This window comes from Peromyscus leucopus, chromosome 9, assembly GCF_004664715.2.
Source record: "Peromyscus leucopus breed LL Stock chromosome 9, UCI_PerLeu_2.1, whole genome shotgun sequence".
NCBI lineage: Eukaryota > Metazoa > Chordata > Mammalia > Rodentia > Cricetidae > Peromyscus > Peromyscus leucopus.
This window is the reverse complement of record NC_051070.1, coordinates 83,169,714-83,189,912: the sequence shown is the minus strand read 5'-3', so window position 1 is coordinate 83,189,912 and position 20,199 is coordinate 83,169,714. Positions and strand designations below refer to the sequence as shown.

The window sequence follows — 20,199 nt, the reverse complement described above, 5'->3', positions numbered from 1 at the left end:
GAGTTTTTAATCATTAAAGTGAAAGCATTCTTAGCTTGTAGGTTACAAATACCAGCTGGACTTGGCTTATGGCTTTTGTTTGTTAACTTCTGATCTAAGGCAACCCTCAGTCCAACCTCTGAACTGCATCTGTGTCTGTTTCTCTTCAGGAATACTTGTCTAAATATCTTCTTCCTGGGCCCATGTAGAGATAGTCACCTTAAAAACAAACAAACAATAAAAACTCAAAACAAACAAACAAACAAACAAAAAACTTCTTTGTGCACTGTTGAGAAAGAGGCAGGTGGATCTCTGTGAGTTGGAGGCCAGCCTGGTCTACACAGTGAATTCCAGGACAGCTCAGGCTGTGTAGAGAGACCCTGTCTCAAAGAACAAAACAAACTATCAAAAAGGAAAAAAAAATCTCTTTGAGATGCTATGTGTATTGCTGAGTAGAGGAAGCATTTAAAACTGGGACTGAGGAGCTGGAGAGGTGTCTCAGCACTTAAGGGCTCATTGCTCTTGCGGAAGACCAAGGGTTCAGGTCCCAACACCCACGTGACAACTCACGCCCCTCTGTAACTCCAGTTCCGGGCAGATCTGGCATCCCTTTCTGGCCTCTGCAGGCACGGCACATCATGATTCACATTCATACGTGCAGGCAAAACTCTCATACGTATAAAATATGAATAAATAAAATTGGGACGGAGGTCGGGGATGAATAGAGACACCATTCTATTATAGAATATATTCTATTATATTCTAACAGAGCGAGCAGTGATAACTGCTCTCCTGGCATGAACAGCGACTATAGCATCCGCCTCTTGTCAAGCACGCCCTCTGGTGGCCTGGCGCAGAACTAAGGAGCAAAAGAAAAGGTGCAATTTGATGCACTGAGGTTTGAAACCAAACGAAGCCTTACTGATGCTGGTTTTGTACACGTGACTCAACTTCTCTAGGTTGTTTACTGTGCTGTAAGGGAAGATTATCCGATGGGACTTTATGGAGTCCTGGAGCATAATATATATGTTAGTTACTTTTCATCCTGGCAAAGCAACTCATGGAATCAGTGTAAAATGGGAAGTGTAACATGAATTGCTAAATAGTCTTATAATAAAAACCCATAGCCTGATATTGGGGTGAATGCTGAAATATCAGAGAGACAAAGGAACAAGCCACCTCTTACCCCTAGGACTCCTCAGCCTGAAAAGCTTTCCTCAGTCGAAAGACTTCAGTTCCTGTCTCCTCTAGGCTTATATACCTTTCTCCACCCAGCCATCACTTCCTGGGATTAAAGGGGTGTGTGCTTCCCAAGCAAAGGCATGAGATCTCAAGTGCTGGGATTAAAGACGTGTGACTCCCAAGTACTGGGATTAAAGGTGTGTGCCACCACTGCCTGGCGGGGTTTCTCTCCTAGACTGAGTCAATCTCATGTAGTCTAGTGTGGCTTTGAACTCACAGAGATCCAGACAGATCTCTGCCTCCTAAGTGCTAGGATTAAAGGTGTGTGCCACCACTGCCTGGCTTCTATGTTTAATCTGGCGGCTTGTTCTGTCCTCTGATCTTCAGGCAAAGTTTATTAGGGTACACAATATATCACCATAGGGAAGGACCTATTTCTGCTCATGGTTACAGAGAATTGAGCCCACAGTGCTCTATGTTGGCTCTGTGACCAGCTAGTGGGAGCATGCTCAGGCTGTTCCTTGCCTCATGATGGGCAGGAAGCAGAAAGCCAGTCCAGGCATAACCTTCAAAGGTATACTCTCAGGGACCTACTTGCCCATCCTGCCAAGGTTTCCACAGCCTTCCAAAATGGTGTCACTAGCTAGTGACCAACTGTTCAACCGAGAACCTAGGGGACATTTCATATTATAATCTTCAAGTAGGCACTTACCCCACACTAACTTCCAGTACCAAGCAATGGAGGGACACTCCAAGAAATGCCCATGTGTGAGAGACAGGATAGGGGTTATGTATTAGAATGAATCTGCAAGACTTTGAGATCAGAGTGCTTACCAAGTCTCCCTCTCTAACTCAGGGTGACAACGGAGGGGAAATCCTAGGCTTTAATAGAAAATGGTCTAGGCAGGAGTGCCTGACCTTTTTGATGTCGTGACGTGGTCTTGTCAATTACAAACGTCACACCAGAGAACTATGCAATCCAGCTACACATCACGAAACCCTCCTACTGTTTTCAGTGAGTTTACCATTTACTGCTGGGTCTTATTCACAGTTCTCCTTGGTGGCGAATGGCCACGAGGCCATGGGTTGTATACGCCTGGCTCCCGGATTGCCCGATTCGGATTGTAGGAGCTCTGTACCTTTCCTTGCCTTTGAGCTATCTGCCAGTCTTGATGGTGTAGGTCACTGATAGCAACATGGAGCAGCTCTGGCTTTAGCCGCACAACTAAATCCTGCCCTGTAGAAGCTCAGCTGAATGTTTCTTCTTTATGAACAAAGCCAGTTTTGCATCCGTTTGCAGATTCGTCAGTATTCCCGATCTACGAATGCCTCTGTCTTTTGACTTCCATTTTGAGCTCATTATGACATCTGCCTAATTTACTTATTAATGAGTTAAATAAAATCTTTGATATGTGTTCTTTCAACAGTTATGTCAGTCATGATTTTGGTTTTTTTTTTTTGCATGGAAAATTATCCCTTAATTTCCTGCTTAATTATGAACTTGAAATCAGAAATGTCTTCCTAGAAAGTCTTTAATAGCATCCCAGGGGACAGCCCCACACATTTCTCTCTTTCTCCTTTAATCATCTCTTTTAGTGCATGCCCTTAATCTCAGCACTCAGGAGACAGAGTTAGATGGATCTCTGTGAGTTCGAAGCCAGCCTGGCCTACACAGTGAATTCCAGGACAGCCAGAGCTATATAATGAGACCCTGTCCCCCACCAAAAAATCATGTTCTCTTTCTACTTACATTTATCTGCCCATGAGTCTTCCTCAATAGTTCCAAGGACTTTGAATGATGCTTAAATTTTTCATCCACAAAATAGTTATACGAGAAGATAGTCTATCAACAGCAAGCAGCTGTCCTCACACTTCGTGACCTCTGGACTCTTATATTTTAAATTACTGGCCGCCCCCTCCAGTGATTAGGACTTTGACTTATGTGAGTTGGACCTATCGTCACTCACCATACTAGAGTGATGATACATTTTGAAATAGGTGTATTTACCAGGCAAGATGACTCATATCAGTAATTCTAACCCTTGGCTGAAGTGGGAGGACAGCCGTGAATCTGAGGTCACTCTGAGCTACATAGTGGGCTAAGGGTGAGACTTAAAAACATATAAACAACAATTGACCAGAAATTATGCATGTTAATTCATTACAAACAACAACAGCAAACCATTTCATGTTAGCATGGTTTTTTTTTTAATGAAAAAATTACATTTTCCAAGACTAAAGCCATGGTAAAAAAAGATGGACCTCATTTCATAATTTTTGCTGATCTTTTTAGTGTGTGGTTTATTAGAAGGCAGCTGGAGTTTCACATGGATCCCGCATTCAGTCTGTTGTAGCATCAGTGTCCTGGAGCTTCTCAAAGGGCTCGTTCTGGGAGGAGAAGGAAGTGAAAGAAATACTCCAGTACTATTACCACACCAGCGTTGACCTTGGAGAGCCCTCAGAAGGACCTGGAGCACTCTGTGAGAACTGCCATTATAAAATAAACACAAATCACCCCCAGATGGGGCCAGTGACATTTGATGGTGGATGTGCCGGTACACTGTGCTAGTCTCCATCTGAGAACGCTGGTTCTCAAGCCTTCTGGGACAGCTTTCCCTTGTATGTGCGCATGTGGACGGGTGCATGCGTGTGCAGCAGCATCTGTTGATCTGTGCTGTGATTCAGATCCAAGCTTTCGTGGGCTTTCACGTGTTCCTGGCATTTGGATAGAAACGGGATGGGGATTGGAGCAGAAATGAGCACCCTTCTCTTATTTTCCCCAAGGCTCCATGAGGCCTATAGCTTCATGGGTGAGGGCACCGGTCTTGCTTTTCTTCCTGAACTTTACTCAGATCATGGCTGGAGGGGAGAAGGGCCCAGAAGCCTCCATTGCCTCTCAGAAGATTCTGCTTCTGACCCACAGACAGCTGCTGGGCTTAGCTGATAGAGCAGTTGTTGTTAGAACAGTAGTTGGAAAACGAAGAATTCTCTCTCTCCTCCTGAAAGTCTTCAAGAAATAACCAGCACGTTGCATCATCCCTGATACAATCAATCTTCTTGGTTTTCCTTGCATAGGCTCCATGATATCAAGAAATATTCTTGTGCAAGGCAAACCTAATAGTTTCTGCTGACACTGCCGAGGCCCCAAGTCCACTCAGTGAAGAAAGGGTTAAGTACTGACTTATGGTACTGATTGCTTCATTCAGAGAGGCAATCCAGGGGCTTGATGTTCACAAACTGTGTATCTTATAGACAACAACACAGTCAGAACTTTCCTCAAAACCCTCCTTTTTTTTGCACTGGCATTCCAATTTACACCCTCGGATAGGAATTAAGAGAAGGATCTTTGAAATCAAGATGAATCTACACAGACGTCATTCATCTGCTATTTGGGAGAATGCCGATCTTTTTAAACCTCAAAGTCTTTATCTCCCAAACAGGATGGATTTGTTTGAGTTCTTGCTAGGTCAAGGCCTGGGTCTGTGGGTTGAAGGCAGGAAGCTTATGGGAAGGAAGTGTTGAGAATGAGCCCAGCAGGCAAAAATGTAGTAAGAGGAAAGGAGGCACGGAGATGGAGGCATGTTCTCAGTTCTTAGGAGCACCAACCACTCCCACAGAGGATCCGGGTTCGGTTCCCAGCACCCTTGTTAGGCATCTCACAACTGTTTGTGACTCCAGCTCACAACTGTTTGTAACTCCAGCTCCAGGGCATTCAACACTCTCTAGCGCCCTCTAGGGGCACCTGCATATAGAGACTACACACACATACACATAATTAAAAATAAAAAGTTTTAATGAGGAAAGGAGACAGTTTGAAGTCACTGGCAGAAGTCGTTGAAGTGTTTGTTGGGCTGGTTACTATTGCAGATGACTGGGGACACCCTGATTGGAATTCTCAGGTCAGCTATATAGACTGCACCCAGAACGATCCCTCTGGAGGGCGGAGCTTCAGGCATTGCCCCGCCTCTTTCTGCCTCATTGGCTGAGAGGTTGCTTCAGGGCGGAGGGAGTTGGGAGAAGGCGGGGAGGGGCCGGGAAGAGGGGAGGGGCTGAGGAGACGGGGAGGGGCTGAGGAGACGGGGAGGGTGTACTAGTTTCCTCTGGGAAGCTGTAGCCTACCGAGAATACCGCACCAACTGCCTCTGAAGTCAGAAGTGGGTCATGCATGTGATAGGAGGCACAAAGGATGTCCGCCTCAGGAGATACATGATGTTCCTCGAGTTACTGTGGGAATTAAGCGGAATATTGTGTACAAAATGTTGGGCCTCATGCCTGATGCCCCGTTAAGTATTTATTTAATACACGTTCACTTTATTGTTGCGGCTATTGCCGGTGTCATCATCATGGTTGTTCCTATCACTGTACTCTCATGAGTGACAAACAGATGACAATGTGTGGCTTAGAGGTTTCCAGGAATGACCATCCACAGCCTGTATGACTTGCCATGACCTATTGCCGAGTATGTCAGTTATGAATTATTATAGCATAGTTGTCCCTCGGGGGGACACCTCTGGCTTGCATATAATACCTAACCTCATGTTAATACTACACCAAGAGTCACTATACCGTATTATGTAGGGACCGAGGACAAAGAACAAACTCATTACATGTTCAACACAGATGAAAGTTTTTTTCTGACTATTTTCCACCTCTAGGTCAATCGACATCTGCAGAGTCCTTGAATATCAAGTTCACATTGACTTTCACTTTCTCTTTCCTCCTTTAAAAAAAATACATTGTCAAAAATTGGGTACAAGGATAAAGCACAGACAGTCAGTTGTCTGGGGTAAAGCAGGCGACCACTGCTCTAGACTAGCGTATGGCAGGACTCACTGCTGGGATAGAAATAGTCTGTATCTGTGCCATTCAATACAGTAGCTGCTGGCTGAGTGTGGCCATTGGACACCTAACATGGGACTAACTTATCTGAGGGGCTGAAATTTAACTTTACTGAAGCCTTGTTGATTTATGGCTAACCTTGAATAGTCACACACAGGCAGAATGGAGGGCAATCAGACAGAGATCTCAGTGGCTGGAGAAGAGGCCCCTCCCTCAGGCCTAAGCAGAAGATGAATCTTGCAGTCAGTCTTGTACTGCCTCTGATCACCGAACCTGGAGAAGCCCACAGACCCCTCAGTATTATCACTGAGGTCAAGGAATCACTGGCTGACAGAATGCCCAGACCATGGCAATGGGGGACCTGGACCCCATTCACACAGGTTAGGAGAGGAGGCCAAGATCTCCACTCAGAGTTGGCCTATTGTTTTGTGTGGAGAACTTCATTCTCAGTGGCCTTAAGAATGCAGGAGGAATAAAGGGACATTTCTGAAAGGGGTCTCCCTGACTCTGGAGATGGTTACACTTTTCCTGAAAGACAAGACTCTCACATGGTGGGCTATTAACTTCAACATCAACCCCTCCAGTCCATAATCCACCTCTGCTTCCCTCCGGGCTTCCTGAGGCCTTGGTAACTGGCAATTGACTTTACGTTCTCCATTAACCCACAAGTTCCATGAAGGCAGAACAATGCTGTTTACTTGACATGCTTTAAAATACCAGTGATAGGGGTAAAGCCATTCAGAGACAGCGCAGACTTCAAACTGACTTCCAAAGAAGAGCAAAAGGAGGTTTTTGTTTGTTTGTTTGTTTTTTGTTTTTCGAAACAGGGTTTCTCTGTGTAGCCTTGGCCGTCCTGCACCTCACTCTGGAGACCAGGCTGGCCTCGAACTCACGGATATCAGCCTGCCTTTGCCTCCTAAGTTCTGGGATTAAAGGCGTGCGCCACCGCCGCCGCCGCCGCCGCCGCCGCCGCCGCCGCCACCACCACCTGGTTTAAGAGGTGTGTTTTGCAGCAGTTATTTTTCTTGTCACATGTCGGGACAGTCCAGATGGGGTAAGCAAAGGGGTTGAGGAAGCAGAGAGTCACCAGGCAGTGAAAGGAGAGAGGTCTGGTGAGGCAGGAAGATTGGCATGGCAGGGCCTGACCCTCTGGAGCCTTGAAGGAGGATGCCTGCTGCCGACAGGAGTACCTGGAAGCAGAGCACCATGGGATTCTGAGTCTGGCAAGGAGTTCAGTTCCTCAGAACCCCTGTTCTGCCCACGTGGCCACAGTGACTCTGCCCCCGGCCTAGACTGTGAGGTCATGTTCCAGGGACATGGCCGAACACGTTTTCTGGGACTGTCATTGTCTTTCTCCTGCAGTTGCCGGGCTGGTCAGAGCTGACAGTATCCTGATGCTGCAGAGGGGGGTGCGGAGCAGGACAGGGGCACAGGAAGTACTCAACTGAGCGCCGGGAGCCGGCCCAGCAAAGAGCGGCTTCTGCGCTCTTCTACACTTAGGCAGTCGTTAAGAAGACCTTGCCTCCTGCAACCGAGGGAGCCTGAGTACAGACCACTTTGGTGCCATTGCTGAGAGTGAGAGGGGTGTGAGGGTGGTCATAGCAGTGGGTGTGGAGAATCTCAGAGACCAGGCACTCAGGGTTAGAGCCAGGGGCGTGGCTAGAGAGGAGAGCGTTTCAGGAGCCAAGGCAGAGCTGCCTAGTGTTTCTGTCTTCCAGGGTTGCTGGCAAGTAGTGGGCGCCATCCTTCACCTCTGCCTCCTTCAGGATGCCTTTTAATCGTTTTGTTTCATTTGGTTTAGTCACTTTGTTTTTGTTGTTGTTGTTTGGTTTTGGCTTTTTGAGACAGGGTTTCTCTGTGTAGCTCTGGTTACCCAGGAACTAACTCTGTGATCAGGCTGGCCTGGAACCCAGAGATCTTCCTGCCTCTGCCTCCCGAGTGCTAGGATTAAAAGTGTGCACCACCACACGGGGCTGTATTTGGGTACTTTGTAAGACAAATGAATTCAGTAGTCTTCCCTCAGTTTTATAGCTTGGAGAGATTAGGGGTCTTGGAGATCACGTGGGAACCTGGAGCCTCATTCTGACTCTTCAGTTCACACAATGGGCTGGTAAGGACTCCCAAATGTGTTTGAGGTCACCAGACACCATCAACCTGTAACTTAGGGTAGGGATGCAGTTTGCTGGTTCCAGCAGGAGTTCCCACTGGGGAAGGGTTGGGAACCCTTCAATTCTGCCTAACTCTCCTGATTCTAAATAGAAGAAAAATGTAGATTTGGGGCAGAACCGAAGGGAAAGGGATTTCCCTTGGCAAATTATTTGCAATTTGTGGATTGGAGCTGACCCAGCTCTAATTCCCTCTGTCACTGTGAGTGCTGTCTAAAATGTGACTGTCTTATTAAAGAAGGAGTGCTGGAGGGGATCCTCCCAGAGGGACGGAAGGAAGCAGGAACAGAGCCAAAGCCCACCCGCATCCTCCTGGCAAGGGCTCCGGCCAGGAGCTGCCCGGGTCCTCACCTGCTGCTCTCCAGTGTTCACTCTTGCATGCTCGCGATCTGTGCCCTTCTTCAGCCTTAGGGAAAGCAAGCGGTGCTGGGTACTTAGAGAACAAAACTCGGAGGGTAGGCAGCATGCAAAAGAATGCGTGTTGTTAAAAAAAGAACGCGTGTTGTTAAGTCACCGTCAGAGAATCTGAGTTCACCTGTGTGTGTGGTGGGCAGGGGCGGGACCTTTCCTTTTTAATAAGCATCTCAGGTGATGCTGAGGGGGGTGGTCTCCATTTGAGAAACAGCAACGGACTTGGAGTGGTCATGCACAAACTCCACCATGGGGTTCCTCCATCCCTGGGCTGGAGCTGCTTCTGCTGCTGCTGGCATAAGTCCTAAGAGACCCAGCGCTTCCTTCCTCACTAGCAATACCTACTACCAGCACAATCTGAGGGACAGCCGGAAGGCTTTCTTAGTGGGGTGTGGGGGTGGGTGGGACAGACCTACAACCCCAGTGATTGGGGGAGGTGGTGGTATTGAGACAGGACTGCAAGTGTGAGCACTGCCTGGGGGTAGAGAATGAATTCAAGGCCAGTCTGAGCAACACAGCCAGATCCTGTTAAAATTTTTAAAAAGTAGAAAAAGCACACAGGTCAATGGTAGAGTGCTTTCCCAGCATTCATGCGACCTTAGGTTCGATCCCAGTACTGGGGGGGGGGGGAGCCCGTGTTGACTGAGAAGATCCTCAAGGAGACTGCTGAATCTAGGATTCAAAGGTTCGGTCTTCTCAAGTATAGTTTTAAAATCACAGACAGAACAGCACACTCTGAATACGGTGAGGGTAGGGTGGTACTATTGGGGGGCAGCTACAGCAAGCTACGCGGTCTATGCAGCTCGCACGTCTCTCCTCTGGTCCAGCCTGCAGAGCCCGAGCACCCTTCCTGCCATGCCTCTTTGTTCCCAAGGGTTGTACACGAGACACAGCAACCTAGGAAGACGGTCTTTCTGCAGAGCATCAACCTCTGTTTAAAAACTGCTGTGAACAAACTCCTAAAGGAACCATGGATCTCCGTTTCCCCACCTCTGCTTCCCCAGGTCATTTTACAATCAGCACTGACGTGGGAGGTGGTCCACAGGTGTTTGCAATAAAAGTGACCCCACAGGAAATGCATCTGAAAATTCCATTTATTATAACAAATACACGGTTCGTGTGGGATAAAGATGTGCACACTACATTCAGGTTCTCCTGCTTTAACATTTCTAAGCTGGGCATGGTGGCTTGCACCTTTAATCCCAGCACTCGAGAATCAGAGGCAGGGGATCTCTGAGTTCGAGGCCAGCCTGGTCTACAGAACAAGTTCCAGGACAGCCAGAGCTACATAGTGAGACCCTGTCTTGAAAAACTGGAAAAAAAAAAACCCAACCCAAAACGCAACAAGCCCCCCTCCACCCAATGTTTCTGTTCCCTTCTCTTTAAAGACACATTCCAGAGATCTTATACAGGAAGTGTGGAGATCTGAACAATTGTTGGGCTATGAGACAGTAATATACACATGATATCCATCATTTCCAGGAGCAGCTAGAAACAAACACTAAGGAAAAAGAAAAAAGTATAAAAATCTCCTAAAGGCCATTGGCTTGATTTACTCAAAATTCATTATGTGAATACAAGCATATGAGGGAAAATATGATTAATTTTTTAAAATCTGATGATGATTTAAGTTATATCTTACTTGCTTTCAAATTGAAAAACATCTTAAATTGGAGTTGGTATTGAAAATGGTTCAAGTATTTTAACAGACATTGCATTTAACAGACACTGCATTATAAGTATGACATTTATTATCTCCTAATTCCATGGCAGATTTTAATTATTATCCAGGCATATAGAAATGAGGGCCCTAAATAACTTAGCTGAAGTTTCCTATTAGTTACTCTAAGATAAAATTATGCTGATGAAAATGATAGTTGACATTCTGAAAGAATTAAGCTCTTTGGAGACCCAAGTAAACAAAACTTTTTTCCCCTTTAATAAATACAAACATCAGTAAGTCAAAACTGATTCTAGTTATAGCTCCATACCGAAGGATATGAAATTGTGAGAGACCAGATATTTTCCTGAAACTTCCTTTCAGAAGGGGAATGCATTTTCTGCTTTCTCATTCTGTAAGTATGCTCATGAGTAATTCATAAACCCTTAATTTTTAATTGTTAGACCTGTACAAGGTGTGCTCTGAAGATTGTGATTCCACTTTAATTGCTTCAGAGGTCTAAATTTGCACAGAAGTCCAGAATTCTTCTAGTGATGCCACTCACCAGCAAAGAGTGCCCCTAGTTGACGTGTGAACACATCCTCACGTTTCAGCTCACTTGAAATGTGTGACACTTTTAGCTGATTCCACAGTGCCCTCAACTGCACAACAGCAGAGTTCTGTAAAGACCCACAGCTTTTTATTTCAACCACTAAATCTTCCTGAGTGTCCCACAATAACAAACCCCCAAGATCTGACCAGAAGAGAGTTCCTGGTTACAAAATCGCATTTATGCATTGAGACATGTTCTGATATCCTCATCTTCCCACCTCAGGCATAAATTTTAAATGGACATATTTATTCCTTTACCGAAAACCCATAAAAGAGAAAAATATTTACCAAGTCTATTTCAAAATGGGTCCTTGCTATAAATAGGAAATCTTTTTTATCTTCTCTTCCCTCCAGGTACCCACCCCACCGCCCCACACACTCTTTTTAAAAATGAGGAAGAGGAAGGTAGGAGGAGAAAGTAAAGTTAACTTGGCTGTAGTGGTCTTTTAGGATTTGATAACAAACAAGATGTACAGAAGGCCCTCTTTGACTGGGAAGAACGCAGAAAGCTTGTGGAGTCTCCCAGGACCTTTCATTAACGATGGAGGTTACATCTGCAGTGAAAAAAACACCACCCAAAACAAAACAACAAAAACCACCACCAAAAAGAAAAAAAAAAAACCACCCAAAAAACAAAACAAAAAATCAAAACAACAAAAAACAAAACAAAACAACCCCCTCCCAAACAAAACAAAACACCACTCTCAGTGTTTTATTGTGGGAAGAGAGCGCTAGCCAAAGGAAGCTGTAAATAGGGCAGAGAGGCTCTGGCCAACAGGGCACAAAGCAATGATTGCTTCGAACTTTTCGGGGAATGAAAAGTGAGGACCAGGTCGGTGGGAAGAAGAGCCAGCTGCGGGGGCTGCTCAGTGTGCCTGGGGGACTTGTCTCTCCAGCAGCGGGTGTTCTGGGGGTGGCCACCTTCTTTGAAGCTGGGGGGTTTATTTCTTCTGACGCTTGAGCTTAAGGGGGCCATAGGTTTCTAGTGTTGAACAGGGACAATATTCTTTTGCCTATGATTTCCACAGTTCCTGGAAAGTGGGAAAGGGGTTGCTATTCTGACAGTGCCTTCCTAAGTCATGGTGGATCCCTGCCCGGTCTCCAGTACGGGGTAACTGTGCTGTTCAAACGCTGTGGATTGGGGAGAATCTGTGTCTGGGCGCTGACACCACAGTTAACTAGAAGGTATTTCAGGATGACTAAGGCGCTGAAGTGATCTCAGTTTTCAAAATACAGAGGACCCCCGCCTCAAATCTTTTTCTCTTTCACTTCTCTTCTTAGCTTTCCAGCTGAACAACAAAACTTCTGAATGGATGCAACATGGGGACATTTTCATGCAGTATTATTACTCAAAAACTACCACAAAGACATGAAAGCACCAGTCACAACACATGATTTACTTCTACTTGCAGAATCAAAACTATCATATACAAATATTAAGAAGAGTGGTAAGAGAACACAGATAGCCGGCATTGTGTGAATGTGTGCGGTGTGTGTGGTGTATGTGTGTGTGTTCTTTCTTTCTTTCTTTTATTCTTGTGAAGAAATACCATAGGGAACATCTTTCTAAGTGTCTCAGCTATTCACTCATCCTTAGAGTTCAGGGTAACACACAAACCCAGCCTTATCTCCACAGTACACTACCAGGGAGGGGTACAGAAAGAGAAAGGGAAGGGAAGGGGAAAGGCACGAAGGACCAAACATGGATGTCACTCAACAGAACTGTGGCTACACGGGACGACAGCTTATCAGAGGGTATTTGAAAGACAATTCTCATTCCCAGAAGGTCAGCCATATCTCAGCTCAGGACACCGGCTTTAATGTTTATTTTGTTTTTAAATATGAAGCAGAAATGTAAGGTTTTAGAGGGATAGCAGAAAAGAAGTGACATCGATTTTGTTTTTGTTTTTTTTTATACATTCCCCTCCTCCAGGCAGGTCTGCTGGGTCAGATCTCTAAAGTTGGGACGTGGAATCAGCTTCCATTCTCATAAGGGGACAGTTCGTTAAACATGCACAGCCCGGAGTGTCCAGGATGGTTCTCCTTCCTCTCTTTAAATGCTGTGGACGAGAAAGGCGCCCACTTTGTTAGGAACTCTACACCAATGTCCCAGGAGCCCCGGTGCTCTTCAGCCTCCTCTCAGAGACTTAAAGGATAGCGCAGAAGAACTTCTTCTCCCGAAAGGGATTTTCTGAGGCCGGGACTGGGGTCAGCAGGGGGTCTTCCTTGGCGTGTGCCTCACAGTAGGCCATCAAGTCCGCAGCCGCCTTGGACACCTGCAAGGGAAGGCAGGAACGTCTGAAAGGTTAGACAGGCCTGGACCCAAACCTCAGCTTTGGCCTCCACCACGCTGGGGCTCATCCAGCTAAGCAAAGAACGAAAGTGAAGGGAGGAGACTCTCCACCTGCAGAAACTCAGCTCCTTGACCCCAGACAAGGTGTCAACGAAGCTGAGCGGACAGACTGTTGCCAGCAGGTGGGGACCTAATGTAAAAGGAGCCTCAAACAGAAGAGCCTCAGACTTAGGGCCTCGGACAAAAGAAGCACTCAGCATCAGGGGCATGCAAGGGCCAACCCTGTTTTCCACTTCTGTATACCTCAGCTGCTGCACCTGCTGGCAAGGACGACCGAGTGAGCTAACCCAGGAAAAACTTCCAGGCCCTCACACATAGGAAGCTTTTCACACAGGACAGCCACTGTTATTATATACCTGTAGATAACCCATATTTATAGATAACATATATAAGATACCTGTATATCTACATATCGATAGCTATGCCCCTGCTTTTGGAATTCTGCTAGGCATGCCAAAGCCAGGCTGGTATCCCTTTTCTACCCAGGATGCATAGCTTCAAGTACAAACACACACACACACACACACACACACACACACACACACACACACACACTGATATCATGTAGTGCAGAATATATACAGTATAGCATCACTATGTGTGGTCCCCAGTAGGGTGCTGGCCTGTTTTTGGAGATGGTGGGCTGCACATCCCAGCTCCTTGTGAGGTGTTGCCAGTGGCACTTTCCTTTATGGTTGTTGCACATTTTTGTTACTTGGCGAGCTAAATTTAATGTTGAGAGATCAGCTGACATCTGGGGATGATTTAGGTGATCGCCCAGAAGAATGCCATTTGGAATCAGAAACAAAGTCAGTCATTGCTTTCTTATATGACACAATACACTTGTGTTGAAGGTCACTCCCAAAGACATTTGCTCATGAAACCACCACCACTGTAGGGTGTGAAAGTCTCTCACAGTGACTACTGCAAGTATAATCTTCCCTAAGACTTGAGCAGATTATACTATTGCTAAAAATACACCATGCTCCTCACTACAGGTAGGGCCCATAGATCCACAAGGTGCTGTCCAACACCTTGGTTATATCGCAAGCAATTTGTTCTGGCCAATGAGATGTGAGAAGAATTGATAGTAATCATTTTGGGGTAGAAGAATCCATGCATGTCTTGCCAGACACTCTTCCCCCTGCCACTCTGTCCATATGATGTTATAATTAGGACCTCCCTTCATCCAGTCACATGTTTCCATGCATGGATCAATGGCCACACCCTTGCTTTGCCTTGGGACCAAGTGGATTAGACTCCCATCACTTACAGGTGTACCAATTTTATGATTAACAGGATGGGTATGGAAGTCAATGTCATGTTCTCAATCAACAAATGCTGGATTTTTCTCTTTCTCTATTCTCTTTGCCACAGACCAGAAAGATGCAATATTCCAGATGGACACTGCTCCCTAGGCCAGTGTTCCTGATGACAATGACAATGCGTGGGGTCATGATCTCATTAGGAAAGATCTCATAGTCGCTCTGTAATCACAAACCTACTTTGCTCTTGACATCAAGTTAAAATTTCTCTTGCTCTGTAGTAGGAGTAGGAAGTATATCTGTGTTGGAAGTCCAGGACAATGGGAGGAGGACCCATGGTTACTGCCAGGAAGCCCAGCTTACCTTGGTTTGGATATAAACACTGATACATGTATTCATTTCCCGTGGTTGCCTTGATGTAGCATTACAAACCAGACAGACCAAAACAGCAGCAGCAGTACATTCTCTCACGGTGTTAGAAATTTGATGTTTAAAATTAAGGTGTCAGTCAGCAGGGTTGGTCCCCAACCCTCCGAGGGAGAATCTGCTCCGCGTCACTCTTAGCGGGTTGTAGTGATTTTTATGTTCCCTGGTTTGTACACGGAGCACTCACTCCAGTGCTGACCCCTGTCTACATGGCATTCTCTCTGCTGTTCAAAACCCACCAGTCATTGCGTTAGGGTCTCCCGTTAACCCGATCACACCTACAAACACCCCGTTACCAAATGAAGTCACAGTCTAAGATTCTAGGTGGACATGAATTTAAGGAGGGGGGGAAGAACTATGTGGTATAGTATATTTGTTCCAGAAACCTATCTCTTTAATAGACATTATGGTCCTTGTGAAATATTTTCATTGTGGCCCATTTTGTTCCATCAAGTCATCTTTTTCTTCCTCTCTTCATGACAGTGCTTAAGTAAAAATCAGTATCTGCCATCTACAGATGGAACCCGGAGGATCAGCAGATTTCCTGAGTGTGGTCATCCTCAGGCAGCAAATGATATGGCAGAAGAAGAACTCAGACTGTTGTTTTTCTGTTAAGCAGTAGCCATCTGCGTGCAAACCACTCAAATCCCCGGCTAGTCCCACAGGTGGAAGCTGTCGTTCTTCACACACCTTTACTAAACTCGCTGACGGCAAAATGAGAGGAAATGGCCCATTCTAGGCTTACTCCCTGAAACGAGGGCAAACGCCGGACTTTGAGAAGGACTGCAGCCATTTTTTTTTTTTTTTTTTTTTTGGTCGTGACTTTTGCTTATTTGAGCAGTCGACATTAAACAGGAGCTTACCTGCTGAGCAGCAGACACTGTAAAAACAGCAGTACTGAAATCACCTTTGTTAGGAAGAGATCTGGTACCATCCACACCTACGCACCCACGATGCTCACATACAAACACGGGGCACAAAGTTTCTGAAGTACTTCAGAATCAGTGTACGTGTATCAGTGTCTGCCTGCAGGCATGTCTGCGTACCTTGCGTGTGCGGTGCCCCAGGAGGCCAGAAGAGGACACTGGACCCTCTGGGACCAGAGTTACAGACTGTTGTGAGATGCCAAGCGGGTGCTGGGGACTAAACCAGGTTTTCTGGAAGAGCAGCCAGTGCTCTCAGCCACCAGGTCATCTCTCCAGTCCCCAACGTGCTTTTCTATGACCCAGAAGATACTAGAGTGGGAAAAATTAATAATACGGAGTTGCTCATAGTTTATATTTGAACAAATGATTCTGAATGATTTCCTTTTCAAAATATATTTTGCTTCCTCAATTAGATTGCAGTCTCTTGTGGATGACAATCCAACACATCAGAATCTTGTTAATAACTAGAATAATTGCCAATATCTGTGTCCTTTGCTATGTGTCAGCACTGTGTAAACCACTTTCCACCAAGGGTCGTATTTAATCTGTAGAGTAGTAGCGTGTGTGTCTGTAGGTGATTAATATCCTCAGGCTTTGCTCTTTCTGTTGTTTGCTTTGGGGACAGGATCTTATCCTGCTGCCCTGCCCCTTGCTCCTTAGCTCAGGCTGGTGTTCAATTTAGTGTCTCAGTTTCTTAGACACTGGCATTACAGATGTGTGCCGTCATGTCCAGCACGGTCCTCAATGTGGATGTGTGGATTCTAGGGTTCCCTGAGTAAGTGCTTGGCTTGGGTCTCAGCTCAGGAACAGCCAATGGCGAGTGTTCATGTTCCCGATTCAGACTCTACCCAGACTGTCACATGTGTCCCTTACCTTAGTGTAGACTGTGCGACGTTCTGCCTGGATCTCAGGCTTTGGGGGATCCTTTCTAACACTTTCATAGGAGCAGGTGTTCCACGGAGATTTTCCCCAGAAATTTAAAATAGTCTCTACCTTTTCTGTCCTGTTGATTCATTCTCCAAAAATGTCCTACGTGTAGACCCCTGGCTGTCCGTCATCTCCCGAGTTGGAAGCTCCATTTTCTCTGTGACAACTGAAATAACCACCGCTTATATAAAAAGTCATTCATTGGGTTCCCCCAATGGGCCCAAGGACAGAATTTAAAGAGTGGTCTGTGAACGTTGATGATAAAAATTATTCCTTTGTTTTTTTTTCTAATGTCAAATGGAAATTTATCATCTCCTTTCATTATAAACACAGATACTAGCATGAGCTCTGCAGGTGAGTCAGTCAGTCAATAGAATCAGGTATTTTCAGTCATATTACAGTCATCTTCATAGCTCAACATTGTATTCCTATTTATCCACTTTATGGTTACAGGCATGGCATTAGACTGTATAATAAAGGGACATATCTATAATCATAGTATATATTATATATAGTTATATATATAATCATAGTATATATTATATAGTTATATTATATATATAATATGTATATATAATATGTATATTTATATATAGTTATATATAACTACATATAAAACTATATATAAATATACATATATAATATATAATCATAGTATATATTATATATAGTTCTTGAAAATAGTTTTTGAAGTATGCTATTATCTAAAATATTTTATAAAAATATTGTGATATGCTATATTTCAACATAGTCAGTTTCCTTGGTAATTTAAGAGCATTGTTCTGAGAAGGGGACCATGAACTTCAGCAGATAGTTAGGTCAAGGGCACCAAACTGTTTAGGAAGCTGAATGACTTCTCTGCTTTCGAAAGTGTCACAGCTGGTGTCATCACACTGTAGCTGCAGAGATGGTTTAGGAACCCAGATTGCCTTGTGGAGGAAGTCCCCATTTGAAATCGTGAGTTGTTTCCCACTATACTTTGTAGAAACAAAAACATCACACACTGGCCCATGGGTTCTGAATATTTGGGACACACTCCTCTCCAGTTTCATGCCTCAGTACTTTTCCCCTTTAATTTTGAAAGCTCTGTAGTCCTTTCTGCCTTATAGTTTTGTATATAGGATCCTGAAAAACAGTCTTCCTTCACATCCTCTGCCGTGTGCTCCATGTTTTTCTGCCAGGAATCAACAGAAATATGGCTCCTAAGAGAGAGCTCACTGATCCCCTCACCCAAACTGACACTCTTTAACCTTCTCTGTCCAAGTGGAGCCCTCTTCTCTCTCACAGAAGCCTCACCCCTCGCCGGCATGATTATCCTTCTGAGCTTGCTCATTGGTTGCTTAATCTTTTCTAACTCTTCAAGCCCTCTTTGGTAGGAGGGCAGGAACCTTATCTGTCTATTCATCACTGTGTCATCAGTGCTGACACATGAAAGAGGCTCAGGTAATCTCAAATGTAAAAATAACAGATTACAGGGGCTGGAGAGTGGTTTGTGTGGGTAAGAGCATGGCCGCTCTTCCAGCAGACCTGGGTTCAATTCCCAGCATCCACATGGCTGCTTACAGGGGGATCTGGTGTCCTCTTCTGCCCTCCTGGAGTGCCAGGCATACACTTAGTGCACAGACACACATGCAGGCAAAACAGCTGTACATATAAAATAAAATGATTAAAAAAATTTAATAACGATTTTTATAAACCACTGATCTAAAGGGGACACCCGGAGCTCATAGCAACATAATTAAATACATTTAAAAAATAACAGAATGCTCTAGAGGAGTAAAAGAATTACATAATCTAGTGCTCCTCAGGGTTCCCAAATATTGATGAAGTACAAAGGGAAAAAGAATTGCTTTTCATGGAGAAACCTGGAAGGTGCTGCCTCAGTCCATCATCAAAGTTAATGTCACTAGTAAGTAACAGCTCAAAATCAAGTCTCACTTGCGCAGAAGGGGGCACAACAAAGTAACACTCCATACGACCAAAGTTTTCTAACTAGAATTTATTCAGAGAGAAATATCCGACTGGGGGATGGCAAAGGGGCTCTGTGGGTAAATGTCCTTGCTGCCGAGCCTCACAACCTGAGTTTGGTCCCCGGGGCCCACGTGGTGGAAGGAAAGAAAAGTCAGACAAGCCCAAACTGAGTGACCTTGCGTAAAATAAATGGCCCACAATGTTAAAATGTGTCAAGGTCATGAGAGGAAATGTGTCATACAGGGCAGCTAAGTGCAAGGCAGGATTTTCAGTCAAGTCCTTTCTCTAAAGAAGGTATGATTGAGGGCAATTTTCAATATTTAGATGGGGGGTCTCAGGATTAGAGTTGAACTGTGTATCATATTGACTCTGACGATCACATTATGATCATGGAGATGAGGGTCTTTAGTTGTGCAAAACAGACATTAAAGCGTTTGAAGGCGGTGGGCCCGCTCCTTAGCTTATTCCACACGGTGGGAAAATACAGGCGCTCGGCACTGTACCTGTGACTTGTCCATAACTGAGATGTCTGTAGCCCAAGAGTTTACTTCTGACAGTAGCATTTATTTTCCCAGACTGACAATTGCTGAAATACAGCTATGCGGTAACCTCGCCAACCTCAAACCAAGGAGCGAGGAGAGGGGGGACTCTGGACAGCCCCAGTAAAGGCCATCAGACTAGGGCCATAAGCTCTGAAATCACAAGAACCTATTCTAGGCAGACAGATGCCTTGATGTCTCGGAGAAGCTGCAGAAGGGGCAGTTTTCTACAGAGATAAAAACCAGACCTCCCGCCAAACTTAAATGGAATGAAAAGATACAGGTCCATTTTCATTGCATCCTGAAATTGAGCTCCATCTTCAAATTGATGTCTCAGAATACACGTAAGCCATCAGGCAAAGAAACAAGGCCCAATAGACCACCGTTGCCTCTGCCCATGGGAAGCTGCCTGTGCATTGAAGGGTGTCAACCATGAAGTCGCTTCCTCAGTTGGTGCACCCACCACCCACATTAATGCACTTATCCAGGGCTGCCTCAGTCTCTGGTGTAGCTGGTACTACGAGCTCACTCCACCAGGCTTGGCTAAACAGCTTTTTTTTTTTTTTTTTTTTTTTTTTTTTTTTTTTTTTTTTTTTTTTTTTTTTAGGAAGGAAGACTCCATTTTCACTGAAAACTAGGCTACTTCAAGAACTTAACTTCCCAGGGATTTGAAATGTCTAAGGTTTTATAGTACAAATGAGGATCTCAAATGCTTAGACCATTGTGTTTTGGAAGTTTTTAAATAAAAAATTGAAGTTATATTATATTATATGATGAGACTTCTTGTGGCTAAGACATAAGTCAAAATACAAAATTCATTTATGTTTCATATGTCTCACGCATATGGCCTGGAAGTCATGCTACATAGCATACTTATGAGCTTATGTTTTTACTGTGACCTGTCAAATGAGGTCATTGTGGAGTTTCCCCCTGGTGACACTGTC

The 20,199-nt window shown here is 44.9% G+C and overlaps 1 protein-coding gene across 1 annotated transcript in view; it reads right to left on the bottom strand.

Annotated features, from left to right (window-relative positions):
• Nucleotides 1–12,651: 12,651 nt before the first annotated feature.
• Nucleotides 12,652–20,199, bottom strand: part of Gng2 (G protein subunit gamma 2) — a 105,002-nt gene continuing 97,454 nt past the window's right edge. The window contains exon 4 of the mRNA XM_028861258.2: nt 12,652–13,124. Coding sequence (XP_028717091.1) covers nt 12,996–13,124 — 129 coding nt within the window. The 3' untranslated portion in view covers nt 12,652–12,995. The remainder of the gene's footprint in view (nt 13,125–20,199) is intronic.